At 39.8% G+C, this 14,442-nt stretch overlaps 1 protein-coding gene across 1 annotated transcript; it reads left to right on the top strand.

Annotated features, from left to right (window-relative positions):
- The first annotated feature begins 657 nt into the window (after positions 1 to 657).
- On the top strand, positions 658 to 12,325 carry vsig8b (V-set and immunoglobulin domain containing 8b). Its single transcript, XM_084727835.1, has 8 exons — positions 658 to 774; positions 1,076 to 1,155; positions 9,592 to 9,752; positions 9,873 to 10,074; positions 10,287 to 10,439; positions 10,542 to 10,664; positions 11,418 to 11,556; positions 11,664 to 12,325. The coding sequence occupies exons 2-8, from the start codon at positions 1,083 to 1,085 to the stop codon at positions 11,905 to 11,907; spliced, it is 1,095 nt and encodes a 364-aa protein (XP_084583961.1). The 5' UTR covers positions 658 to 774; positions 1,076 to 1,082; the 3' UTR covers positions 11,908 to 12,325.
- Positions 12,326 to 14,442: the final 2,117 nt, after the last annotated feature.

Below are 14,442 nucleotides of genomic sequence, written 5' to 3'. Positions count from 1 at the left end.
TTTTGACTTTTTATTTGATCGTTTCAACGTTTTATGTAATCATTTTGACCTCTTATCTCATAATTGTGACTTTTTGTCTCACAATTTCCACTTTTCAACTTATAATTTCAATTTTTTTGAGAGAATTTTGACTTTTATTGCATAGTTTCGACTTCACCTCATAATTTTGACTTTTTATCTTATAAGCCGAGCTTCCACCCCCTCTCTTGTCTGTTTCTGTTTGTTGATGAAGGATACACTAAGAAATCGTCATTTCTGTGTGTTACTGTTTCATCCATTTAGGATGAAAACAGTCTTGATGTTGATATTTAATGGAATGACAGATGATAAATATGTTGACCAAGAGAAAAAGCAGCACAGCAACATATTTGTTGAACCACTCAGTACTGGCAGGTAATCATTAATCTCTGTCAGCAGCTACTGTCCAAAGGCCTGCAATTACAAGACAAATATTGACAGCAACATAAAAAAAAATTTTTTTCTGTCTTTCTTCAGTCTTATTCTTTTTATTATGATGATGTTAAACAAATGGAAACACTTCCCAGCTACAAAAACGAATTTCCAAAAATAAAACCTGTGTGAAGGGCGGTTGAAATGTTCCCATGCAGCTCTAGGAGTGGCCAACAGATGCACTATGGACTCAGAGGGTGTGGCCATAGTTACTGCTGCTGAGTTTCACCTGAGAGCAAAATAAGCAAGACGCACCAGTAGTGCAACACAGCCAGGCCTGAGAGGAGGACAGACGTTTACTGTGGATTATTCTTTCACTTTAAGGTATGTGACAGCTGCTCTGTTTGATTTTCTCTGTAAGAACCAACCAGTTTGTGTCTCATCTCTGTCTGTTTTACATTTTATTCACATTCACTCTGCTCTGAAAAAAGGGAAAACAAGAGCAGTAATTCTTTGATTCCAAGGTGCACGTTAGATTTAAAACAAAAAGTGCATATGAGAGATGGATGACAGCCATACAGTGCAGATCTCTCCACTTCTGTGAAATTAAATTAGAGACCATACACACAAGACTTCAAAGAAGTGACATTCTCTGAATAATTTATTGCCTTCATGTTGCTCTCAGGGTTATAATGGAGCCTGTATTCAGAAGTGTGGGGCTAAAGGTGGCTGTGCTGCTTCTGCTAACAATTCAGCTGAGGACAGGTGAGTCCAACTTTTATTTTTATCCCTGAGTTTTAGGCAGATGTGGCAGGAGTCCAAACTTTCTTTACTCAAGTAGAAGTACAGATACTTATGTTAAAAAAAAAGACTGGTAAAAGTAGAAGTACTGACTCAACTTCTTTACACAAGTAAAAGTGAAAAAGTAAAAAGTCCTCTGAAGGACGTTTGGACCAGCTGTTTCTATGCAAAGTTAACTGAACCTCATCAGGTCTTCCCCAATTTCCACCAGAAAAACAAAAAGAAATCCTCATAGTCAGAATTATGAAATGAAAGACTTTTTTTTTTTTATAATTACAACTATTTATACTCTTTACCCCACAATTATGACTTTTTAACTCATAATTTCAATTTTTTAAACTCATAATTATGACCTTTTAACTGATTATTTAAACTTTTAACACACCATTTTTGTCTCATAATGATAACTGTTTCTTTTGCTGGTGGAAATGAGCTTCCATATCCTCTCTTGTCTGTTTCTTACTGTTGGTATGCACTGATCTGATGAATGCACCAAGGAATCGTCTCCTCTGCGTGTTTGTTCCATCCATTTAGGCTGAAAACAGTCTTGATGTTGGTATTTAATGGAATGACAGATGATAGATATGTTGATCAAGAAAAGCACCACAGCAACATATTTATTGAACCACTCAGCGATGGCAGGTAATCATTAATCTCTGTCATCAGCTGTGTGTTATTGTTCCGTCCATTTAGGCTGAAATCGGTCTTGATGTTGGGAAGGTGGCAAAATAAAAATAATGAATAATTCCCCTCAAATGCATTAAAACTAAAGTAACCAACCTGTTTTGAAAATGTGGGGAGAAAGAACAGGTATATGTGTTAAATTGTAGGGAGCAAAAGTAAGAATTTGTCAGAAAAATAAATACTCAAGAAAAGTATGAAAAGATACATGAAAAATCTAGTACAGCAATGAAATATTTGTACTTAGTTAGTTCCCACCTCTTGTTCTATGTTTCAGATAAGCACAGCCAAAGCAAATACAACACTTGATGTGTTTAAATGTCCTCCTGACTGACGGTTTACAGGAGAGCAGAGGATATAGAATATACAGAATATTTCCCTAACAGAACAGAACAGGTGTGTACTGTCTGATGTGTGACTCATGCTGTAAACTGTCCAGTCTGACGTGCTCTTACATCCAGCAGTGATACCACTGAGTGAATTGCATTGCAGACGATCAATGAACCATGTACATATGATGTGGGTGGCTGACAGATACTCTGCATAACATTCATTCCTCTTCTCATAGCGTTGATAACGGCTAAACTGCATTTTTTAAAGTGAGACACTGAGACAGTTTACTGTCCCCAGTGGAGAAATTATTCCCAGGCCTCCGTCCAAGCTGTCTATTAATACACAAACAGCATAAAAATAGGAATCAGATTGAATGCATGCAGCAGAGTGAGAGTAAACAGAGCACACATGCAAAATTCTTATCAACCTCCAAGCCCTTAAAGGCACACTTTGCAGGATTTATCCCCCAAAAACAATGCAAAGACTCAAAAACAAAAATAAACCCTCTCAATCATCAGCCTCGACCCAGCAGAAGTGTGTGATGGCGCCTGCACCCGCAGACACCCCACCCACCACCTGCACCTTCTTATTTTCTCATTATTTTGCTGCTCGGGACGTTTTACCAACCCAGAGCTTCAGTACCGGGTGCCTCCTTGGAATGAGACTCAACAATCAACTGTCTTCCTGGTGCATTTACAATCAGCAACTTAACAAATTCTACTTATTCTACTGATAAATCTTCATGCTGCTCCGCCTCATTAGATCAGTAGTTTGGTGCCTTGAGGCGAGACACCAAACATTTTCATGCACCGCTTGATTTTGAGGTTTTGGTCTATTTTGCTTCCTTCTTTAAAATTTTGTAGAAATAAACATCCAGAATACACATTTAGCTGGTCATTTTACTGCCCTGTGTCTATTTGCATCTGTAAATTTCTCCTAAATTCATCAAAAACTAGCATTAGATAATGCCTCATTTGCATATCTAAATGTAAAATGTCAGAAAACTTGTAGTGCAAAAAATAATTATAGGTAATCAGCTTGCAGAGTTTCATGGTGATATATGTTCCTGTAAATATACTTTCCATCCTGTTCACCTGCAGTGTCTTATAAAATGTCTGAAATGTTACAAAAGATACTGTTACAGACCATTTTCTCAAGATGAGTTTATTTCTCAGACTCAGTAGCATTTACATACACTTTGTATCAAAGTTTGTAGTAGGCAGCTGGACTTGATAGCGTTCTTGAAGACGTTCCGTCTCTCATCCAAGAGGCTTCTTCAGTTCTGCCTGACTGGTTTGGGAGTTCAGGTATTAAACCTAATGGGGTCGTTAGCACCTAGGGGGGCATGTGACTCCTGTGCCCACCCCTCCATTGTGTGACTCGTGAGTTTCACCTGGGGGGAGGTGTGAATGAGAGTCGTTACAGACACCAAACTTTACAGTTTTATTAATGCATCATTCATAAATGATCTATAAAGCATTTTATTCCTAAAATGTATTTAGGCTGATTTATGGAGAGATAAAAAAGAGATATCCAGAATCCCCTCTGTAAAAAACATTTGATTATAATACATCAACAAAATCAAAATCAAGAATTTTTAACCCAGCTTCACCCGGTGTTCAGATTTCTCTTCTGGGAATCCACACAAATTTCATGATATAAATCGAAAATTTCACACTCTATATATTTTGCAAGATGCTTCAAGTGCATAGAGTTCTAAGCAGAGTTATTTCTGAAAGAAGAAATCTCCACCTCAGCAGCACTTACACTCACCAGACTTTCCAGATTTCTCTGCATCTATAATCTGAAGGTTTTTTCTTTCTTTTTTTTTTTTTTATTGTCTGACAGTAATTTCTGATTTATGGAGAGATAAAAAAAAAAAAAAAAGATTTTCCCTTCATATGAACCTTTGACTCTAATAAGAACCAGAAATTATCCAACATTCAGATTTCTCTTAGTTTATGCTAATAAGTGAGTATTTAATTAGATAATGGATCATTTGCATATTTAAACACATCATTTCAGAATACTTGTAATTCACAAAATAATGGTCTGGAAGGGTGATTTTGTTATTTTTAAATCTGAAGTCTCACTTTCCTGAGAAGACAAAGTTGCTGTGAGCATCTTTTAGAAATGTGCCACGATATTTAAAGTTTTCCACAGTTTACACATGTTGGCAAACTGGTACTGTTTTCAGAGCTGCTTTGTGCAAATAATTTGTTTTTTAGCTCTGGCCATGTTAATTAGACTAATGCAACAACCCTGTTTGAAGCATCTGAGTGTGAGCCAAATAAACAGCTTAGAATAGACGGGCTTAAAAATAATAGCTCTGTATTTTAAGCTATTCCACAATATGCATATAAATATATTGCTGAAATACTGACATACTTTTACCTCAATCAAGTTTAGAGAGCACCACTTTGACTTGTAGTGTAGTGTAGTATTTTCAGCATAGGGTTTTAGTACTTTTGCTTAAGTAATGGGCTTGGATTACACACCCGCTGCACCTGTGTGTTACCAGCCAGACCTTCCCCTGTCGGAGGTCTAAAGTTAAAATGTGCAATACGAACACTGCACATGAACTTACAAAACATGACAACACCTCACTAAGTGCTTCAGTATTTTGTTGTCAGAAATATGATTTATCTTATAGATACTTTAGATTTATTTCCAGTGCGAAATTGAGTTTATATAGAGACTTTTGTTGTTGTAAACATCACTGTTGCTGCTTTAGAAAAAATATTTAGTTATATTTGAACTATAACTGGGATGTGAGGTGATCTACACAGAGGTGAAGTAAAGTAAGTGGTGATCTGCTGTAAATATAATTGATATAAATCGCGCAGCCCTGCCTGAAAGGATTTCTGACGAAGGCTGACTAAGGCCACATCGTCTAACAACTTAAAATGTGTGTCACTGAACCATAAATTCATTTGTGAAGAACGAGAATAGAACCGGGGGGAAGAACACAGCCTTGTGGGCAGCCGGAGTGAACACACTTGATCTGACACGCTCCCCCTGACACGGACCCTCTGTGGGCGGCAAGACAGAACATTTCTGATCCAAAGAATTAAGTCGGAATTAATATTAAGATCAGCGAGCCTCTCCAGGACAGCGTGTCTTCTGTCTGAGCTTAAACACACAAATAAAAACCTGATGTGTCCTTTAGGATGCACAAGGTGTTTGTTCGGTTGAGTCCTCTATGTGAGCTGCAGTGGGTCCAACATGGTGCCCACACTGGAGGTAAAGTGACTGGATAGAACCCGCTCCACGGTTCTACACAGTATGAGAGACGTCGAAAATCATCTGGCATATTTACACCTGCACTCTTAGAAACAAGGGTTCCAAAAGGGTTCTTCCTGGAGGGCTGAGGTTCTACCCAGAATCATTTGCTTCTGAAGATCCTTTTTTTTAAGAAAAGGGTTTATCAAGGGTTCTTTGTAAGACAAATGGTCCCATCAAGAACCATTATCATTCAAAGAACCCTTTCTTATTCTTGTAAGCACTTTTATTTCTAGTGCAGCTTTTCTGGTACAGGAGTTTCCACAGTTTTGGTTCTGTAAGGGTTCATCTATGAGGAACTGGAACAACCTTTTACTTGATGAACACAGTCTTTAGGTTGACGGGCTTTAGGACCGTGTGGGCTTCAGCTGAAACAGACTGGCGGCGGCAGCATCTTCGTCACTGATGACTACAGACGTGTCTACAGGGAGATGTTTTCATATCTCACAGTCACTTCTGTCATCCGCAGCATCAGATCTTCACAAGCACAACTCTTATCATGTCACACAGAAACCTCCAAGCTGTGAAACGCAAATTTTCCCAAAAAAGCAACAATGCATAGACTCACACAAAAATAATCTCAATCATCAACTGCGACCCAGCAGAGGTGTGTGGTGGCGCCTGCGTCTGCAGACATCCCGCCCGCCCACCACCTGTAACGTCCTATTTTCTCAGTATTTTGCTGCTCGGGATGTTTAACCAAACCAGAAAAGTTGGAATGTCGTACAATCAGCAATCAGCTGTCTTTCTGGTGTGTTTAGTAACAACAAAGCTTCAGACTAGTTGAAAGAAAATATCCAAAATACACATTTAGCTGTTTATTTAACTGCACTTTTCTATTTGTGTCTGTAGATTTCACCTAAATTGACCAAATAAGTAATCGACCCGGGCAAGTTTCATGGTGATTAGTTCAGTTTTTACCCTATTTACTTAAAATGTAGAGAATTTAATGCATGTTTAAAGACGGAGTTATTTCTCAAACTCTGAGCCAGAAATCTCCACTTCAGCAGCGTCAGACTTTCCAGTTTCATTCCTGTCTATATTCTGAAGGTTTTTACAGAGAGGTTTTTCTCATATATCATTCATATACCCTGATTCATAAAACATTTTATTCCTAAAAACATGGTGAAAATTGATTTTTTTTTTTTTTTTTTTTTTTTTATGGCTGTATTTTCTGATTCATGGAGTGACAAAAATCCAGAATTTCCTGTATAAAAACCTTTGGCTCTAACATGTCAACAAAATAAAATAACATTCAGGCTTTTGTTAGTTATATAGAAATAAACCTTTAATTAGATAATGGATCATTTGCATGAATCCTTTTCCCATGTTTTTGTGTCTAAGTGACTAATGGGGACAACAATGTTAGAAACTGGTCCAGTTTTGAGGGAAAGTACGTCCACTAGAAGTGCTTGTTTGTGCCACTGACAGGCTCAGGTTGTTACATTGCCATTGTCATCTTCATCCAAACTCAGCAGAAACAAAACAAAATTCTCCACCAATTCAGGTAGGGTCAAAAATAATCTCTTAATTCACATTCACATCTCATATCAGGAGAGGAGTGAGAGAAACAGCAGAGAGAGAAACAACGTGTAGAGCCAGAATATTTTCACAGTTAATTCAGTGAATTTAGACTTTATTTCTATCAAACCAGAGCTGGTGATCGCTGAAGAAGATTAAAGACAAGCCAAAACAGTTTTGGGGAGTTTTATTTCGTTTCTGTCAAGTTAGTAGTTGAAGAGTCTTTGATGATGATAAAATGATTGTTTCTGTAAGTGGAGTTTGGTGAGAGTGATAAAAACAGCTGTTTCTGCTCAAACGAACGTGATCTAAGAGGGTGAACGAGAAGTTTCATCATGATGTCTAAAAATTTTACTCAATTCACCTGTAGTGTCTCCTCTTTAAGTGAGACCCTGGGAGACTTTATTGTCCCCTGTGGACACATTAGTCCCGGGCCTCCATCCAAGCTGTCTACTTTAATAGACAAGATAAAAACAGAGGTGAAATCAAATCGAAAGCATGCAGCAGAGTGAGAGTAAACAGTGTACACTCATGCAAAACTCATGTCACACAGAAACCTCCACACCCTTAAATCTCCGTGTTGCACCGCCTCATTAAATCAGCACCTCACTGCCTTGATTGATTCTTTAAGTTCCAGTGCAGTAAACTGAGAGGAAGGTGTTATCTGAGACGATATTGTCTGAGGAGAGGAACAGGATTTGAGTCGCAGCTCTTTGTGTTGAACTCAGTGACTGTGCTCACAATCAGGTTAGCTTAGCTGCTTCCTCTCTACATGGAAAACACGCTGTCCTTAGATTGCAGCACTTTCGCCCAAGGGGGCTTCTGCAGTGTAAACATTTGTGACTAATTTGAGCTTTTTTCAGACTCCCTTCATCACGTCTGCCATTTCATAAATACCTCTGACATACTTTGTTTTGTTGAAGTGCTTTCAGACTGCCACAGTGGGTTTACTGATGAGTGGTGTCAAAAGAGAGGCTGATTTGATTTATCAACACGCTCCATTAAGATATTTAACTCAGGCTAAACATCTAAATGTGGAAATGGTGAAAAGACGTTTGCTCCAGATGTCGGAGAAGTTGAATGACAACATTACCAAGATAAATAACTTGGCTCTGCTGAAAAGCTGCGTAATAATAATCAGGACTGCCGTCCTTTCTATAAACATCAGGCTATCAGCCATAATTAAAATCCATGGCCATAAACAGTGAGTCAGCAGGGTGTGTGTCATCTCACAGACAGCTTTTAACTGCCACTTGTCAAGCACATTTTTCATGTGTGCTCATCTATTCGGTTTTCGTCATCATTTACTAATATATTTCTGACAACTAATGAGCCTCGAGAGTTTCGCAAAAAATACCACTTTAATTTTTATTCCAGCTCCAAATCCTCCTCAGTTTGACTTAAGAGGCCAATTAGTCTCAGATCAGCACCTAGTCTCCACTCAGAGACTGTTTACGAGCTCAGGCCCAGAGCTTGAATGCTATTAAGTGGGAAAAGTATTAATGTGTTTGAGAGAGAAATTAGTTTTTCTGTCTGTTTTATGTTTGTCTTTTAGCTCAGGAAAATCGGAGGAAGGATATTCAGCCGATTCTCATTCCTCGCTCATCAAATAAAGACATTGTCACGCTCGTCTGTGTTTCATACAAACACATGTTGTCAGGAGAAGTTAACCTTCAAGGCGTTCTGCCAGAGAACTCTTCTTTGTTAGGTTTAGAAGGGAAAACAATCACGCTTTAGGTTAAATAGCAAGATTTCTGTCAGAATTACCACCAACAGAAATGAAAACACAAACTGATCTGAAAACATTTAGTGAAAACAAAACCAAATCTGTGACCAGTGATCACTGATTTCTGTTGATGCATTTCAATATTTATAATGGACTTCATTTTTATAAAGACTTCTTGTTTTTTCATGTCATGACCGTTTAAGTAGAAAAGCCTAACCAGTGACCGAGGCTGCAAGTCCAGAAACTCTGCAGGCAACACGTCTCTGTGTTGGTATGGTAACCTGCCACAATGTTTCTTGCATTGTACCTGAAGAATAAACTAATAAATGAATAAAAGAGAAAGCGAAACCCTTCAGCATCTGTATGAGACGGTGACGGGCGCAACAAAGTACCATCTGCATTTAACTACCTGGGATGAGAAGGTGTTGGAAATCAGATCAGAGGTTTTCAAAGTGTGAGGCGGGACAGTGCAGCTTCACATGGTTTCAGGGCAGGCACATGTGAATGGAAATTCAAAAGTATTACTTTAGTTATCCAGCAGATCACATAGAAAAGTTTACATGTGCAGGATTTGGTTCTACAGACAATTCAGAGATAAAATATTGAGGAATTTTTACTGTTTTTCCCTCTTTCCCAGAATCAGAAACTAATAAATGCCTTTAGGCAGACTCTTTTTTGTATTTGAAGCCGAGTAAAACAGCAATATTAGGCAATCTTTGTTCAACTGTTCAGTATTTATGGAATCAAATAACATAATCATGATAACAAAGACATCCTGGAACTGAGTGAAACTAAGAAAATAAACCCAGAGGGGGAGCCTTTTTCCAAGCTTCGTCTGAATTTTTCTGATCCACCAGATGCGATGGAGGTGACGTCCTCGGGGCCACAGACCATTCAGGAGGCGCAAGGCAAGACAGTCAACCTGGGCTGCACCTACACCCCCGGCCCCGAAGACACAGGGGAGCTGGACATCGAGTGGTCCAACGTCAGCCCGGACATGACACAGAAAGACAAACTGGTAGGTTTGGAGTGAAACCTGTCCTTCATTACACATGCAGGAGTCAAGTGGGGGTTATCTGGGCTGGAAAAACCTGCTTTTGAGAACGTGTCTTCACTCAATGCAATCTTTGCATGTCAGATCTTATCGTTCACAGGGGGCCAGACGCACCGATACGGTGACCCCAGTGTGTCCAGCAGGCTCAAGTTTATCGGGAACCCAAAGCAGGGGGACGCTTCCATCTCCATCTCTGATGCGAGGGTCTCAGACACCGCCACCTACCTGTGTAAAGTCAAGAAAGCACCGGGCGTGGACACGAGAAAAGTCACTCTGGTGGTGATGGGTGAGGAGGACTTCCTTTTTTACCGGTTTTACCTGTTCATTTTCCCAGACGTCTTGTTTGAAACTCTGCTGTCATTCACGTGGAATGTCCCCGTCAGTGAACACACCCTTCTCTACTGCCATTCCTCTCTGTTCTCCTCTCTCACACATTTAACCCTCCCCATGATGAACCAAAGCACTGAAGACTGTTTTTGTGTCACTTCCTTTCACCAGTTCCCCCTACAGCGCCAAAGTGTTGGGTTGAAGGCGCCGAGGAGAAAGGTGGCCCCGTCTCTCTTCGCTGCAAATCCTTCCAGGGCTCCAACCCGCTCAGCTACGTGTGGAAGAGAGAGACCGGAGGTGCAATCCCAGCCGATGCAACCCAGGGTGAGGAGGAAACTTGACAGACAAAAAGGCTTTTCTGTAACACATTCATGCTGCTGTGTTTGTATAATACTGTTGTACTGAATGTTGTCTTCTTTCTTTAAGACCCACAGACTGGGGAGCTTTTGATAAGGAACCACACAGACAGCAACATTGGAAGTTACATGTGTGAGGCGAAAAACGCTGTCGGCACAGCTCAGTGTAAATATGCACTGCAAGCATACAACCGTGAGTCTGATACTATCATCTAATTTTACTCTTAAGTACCTAACACTCTTACATCCTAAAGGAACCTTTTCATTTTTCTAGTGCATAAATATTTGCTCTCGTCTGAAAGCAAGTCGTAACGTCACATGTAAGCCTCTTAAAGCCAGAATTCATGACTGCAAACAAGGAGAGCTGCTCCTGTTTGATCTTAAAGGGACAGTTTGAAGTTTTTTAAGCTGCAACAACAATTATTTTTATTATTTTTTTCGCAGAAACACAAAGTGACATCTTCAAATAGCTTTTTTTGTCCATAAACTCTTTGTTTGCTCTCAGAAATGACAAAAAGCAGAAATCCTCACATTTAAGAAGCTGCAACTGCAACTGATTTTCTTTTGATCAATCAGTTAATCAACCAATCATTATGCCTCTAGTTTGCTTTTTCCCATGGTTGTATGAGGTGTTTATCCATAGTTAGTGGATTAACTATAGTAGATGGTGGTGTAGGAAGCTAAGTAATGTACTGCTGTGGACAGGGTGAGCAGCAAAATTGTATTAAGCACCTCAAAAAATAAATATCAGTTTAAGGGTACGCTGTATTTAGAATATTTTCACTGCTTCATCTTGCTGTCAGACAGACTTTTCTAATAAAGAACTAAAGTCACGATGTCAGCTGCTCATTGCTTAACTGACTGCATCGGTACTCCTGCTAATTTTCAAAAGGTATGTCATACAACCGCCCTTCAAAACACTTAAGTTATACCTTTTGTCTTCCAGCTACCAACAAGGTGGGGGTGATAGTCGGGGCGGTGATCGGAGCTATCCTGCTGCTGCTCCTCCTCCTGCTCCTCATCTGGCTCCTGGTCTGCTGCTGCCATAAACGCCGCTATCAGAAAGAGGTTGCCAATGAGATCAGGTATCAGAGCTTGAAACAATTCAAAAAATTCATGAAATGATCATCATGATCACAATAAAATCTGCGGCTCATGTGACCGAGACCCGTGTGTCTCTTTGTCTCCTCAGGGAGGACGCCCAGGCCCCGGAGAGCCGCCCCGCCAGCAGAAACCCCAGCGTCCGCTCGGTGATGGGGTACCGCACCCACGCTGGGGTGGTCTACAGCTCCGTGAGGAGGAACTTTCCCAGCGTCAGCGAATCAGGCCACAGCGCCATCTACAGCGGCGGGAGCAACGGCACGTCACAGCCCGCCTCTGCAGGCGACAGACGGGCTCCCCTCCAATACGACCATCGATACGGATATCCTGTATAACTGCACTCCACATGCCTGATAGCCTTATTTATTTTAGGCCCTCTGAAGAAAAGACTCTGTAAAGGATCCTCTGTGTAAAGGATGTATGTGACAAATGGTGCAATACGATATATTTAACTGGAGAATAATGGGAGTGCTGGTATACGACTACTGGGGACTCATAAAATCTTCCATCAGCCCTTGGACAAACATAAATGTCCAACTGGCTGACTTTCATGATGCACTGCAGCACATCACTGCTGTTGTAAACAACAAGAACAGGCTCTAATAATAATCCAAGTCATTACTACACTGATTTTACTAAAACTGTATGTCAAATGTATATATTAAAGAATGTGTATTTTTATTGAGCTTTTTTCTATAAAGCATGTATTACTTTTTTAAAATATGAGTACAATAAAACATTTTTAACTGATAAGGAGAATTCTTTCTAAATGCAGCATTCAGATTTTTGTGGTTCCATCTTTTATTGCGTGATAATATTTGGGCTGATGAAACATTTGAAACACATCTCCGACTCCATGGAACAACTCTTATCTCTCTGAATAAGATCAAGCTAAAACTGAGTTTTCTTTTGGTGTCCTGATGGACAGGGTGGTTCTAGTTCTGGGTGGGGAGCAACAGGGGACGGTGCCACTGTAACAGTTTGAACCTCCCTCTGTGTCCTCTACCTCCAGAACGCTATGATGATAATAAAGTTATCAGTTTCTTGCAATGATATGATGCTGACACCATGTTACTGAAACATATACCAGTCACCAAGGACACAGGAGTAACACAAAGAAAGTTACTTTAAAGTCAAGTCACTATAAAGCTGGTCTGTTTTAAGGTTTAACAGCCAAGAGTTTGACCTTTTTGAAATATATTTTCCTGAAGAGCAAATATCAAAACCTCCTAAAAAATACGGTTTTGGTCAGTTATGGTCGCCCTGTCTGTCCTGCTGATGGTCTGGACTGGATACGTCACAGCTGTCGGGCAGCGCTGTTGGGAAAAACTGGACATTTTTCACCATTTGTCTGATATTTTATAAATCAAACATCTAATCAGTTAATTGAGAAGATAATCGTCAGATTGATTGATGAGGAAAATAGTCGTAGTTGCACCTCTATACAGTGTCAAACTCTTTGTCTTATAAAGTGAAGACTTTCAGTTTCAGTGGACAAATTTTCCACAGAGTGATGCAGGGTCCATGAATCCACTTACAAAACATAAAAAATGCTCTTTATAACTCTAGAACTTGCCTGAGAGTTATCAATTTAAGTTTTCTTCAGTGTCAACATGATTCAATGATAAAAGTCTGTACATGCATGGATACACTGCAAACAGCGACTGCTAATTTGGCTCATTTATTGGTGCTAATCTGCCAAAATGAAAAACTATTTGTATTTCACAGTCCTTTCTGTGCGCTACCGTACTTTGTGTAAAATTGGTCTGGAGCCACCAACTGTTAGTGGAATCAGACAGATTGTTCTGGTATGCAAAATTAGGTATGATTATATAAAAACAGCCAAAATATCTAAATGGTCAGAGGTTTAAGTACAAGTTCAATCACATCAGAGAGGGTCATTATGTGTGGGAGTTTGGAGAGGCCACTGAAAACGAAAAAGGTTCAAAATACTCATCTTAGTGCATAAACATGGTCAGACAAACAGCATCAGACGCACTATTTTCAGGGCTGCAACTGGATCAATATGAATTCAAACTGAGCTGCTCGTGAGTCACACAGTGAAGTCAGTTTTGCCCCTGATCCTCTCTCCGTTTGCCTCCTGGAAATATTTTTCATTTGCAGAACAAAGTGCAGCCAAAACTGCCTTGTTTGTGTTGTGTGTTTCTCCAGTTTTTTGCAGAGCAGCCAGTAAACTAGTTACAGTATTAATCCAACAGCTGGTAGTGAAGGCTTCATAACCTGAAGCTGTAACTCTAAGAATCAAGAGTCAGCACTATGCCCACGGCTTCACCTCTCGTCTCTAACGTTCTTCTTCAAAAGGTGTCGAATTAATAAGAGCTGCAAGAAGAAGTGATGGGCCCTTGGTAAGAGATTCCACCGAGGGATGCAGCAGCGCACTGCTGTGGACAGGGCCAGCAGCAAAACGTATTTTAGATGACTAAAATTTTCATTGCCCTTTTCCCTGTTTCCTCCCGGGATTCTCCTGTTTTCTCACAATTTACCACAAATTTTCACACTTTTTTCTTTTAATTATCACAGCCTGCGATAACAGCATGTATAAGTCCTGTGCCTCCAAAGGTCCACTGTTTCCACACAGACAACAATACAGCTACACTAAACCAGACTCTGACAGAACAATTCATCTTTCTTAAGGAAGGTTTTCAAAGAAAAAGGCATGCATTTTGTAAAATCTGATGTGTCAGTTTTCTTTTACGGGCAGGGCAGTAGTTTATGCCAAAGATTCACACAAATTCAGGCCATGAGGGATGAAATATTCTGTATTATTTCCAAAGAATTAAAGGTACAAATAAAAGTATTTGGATTAAAAATGTTGTTGCGGTGTAATAAAAGTGACAAAAAATCCAGGA

The sequence above is a fragment of the Lutjanus erythropterus genome, chromosome 10, assembly GCF_056507025.1.
Source record: "Lutjanus erythropterus isolate fLutEry1 chromosome 10, fLutEry1.hap2, whole genome shotgun sequence".
Classification (NCBI taxonomy): Eukaryota; Metazoa; Chordata; class Actinopteri; order Lutjaniformes; family Lutjanidae; genus Lutjanus; species Lutjanus erythropterus.
Note: the sequence above shows the minus strand (reverse complement) of the source record. Positions and strands in the feature narration are given on the sequence as shown.

Coding starts and splice junctions, on each gene's coding strand:
- vsig8b (XM_084727835.1), top strand. CDS start 1,083: ATGGAGCCTGTATTCAGAAGTGTGGGGCTAAAGGTGGCTGTGCTGCTT. Junction 10,665..11,417: donor TGCACTGCAAGCATACAACC/GTGAGTCTGATA, acceptor TTTGTCTTCCAG/CTACCAACAAGGTGGGGGTG. Junction 11,557..11,663: donor GAGGTTGCCAATGAGATCAG/GTATCAGAGCTT, acceptor TTGTCTCCTCAG/GGAGGACGCCCAGGCCCCGG.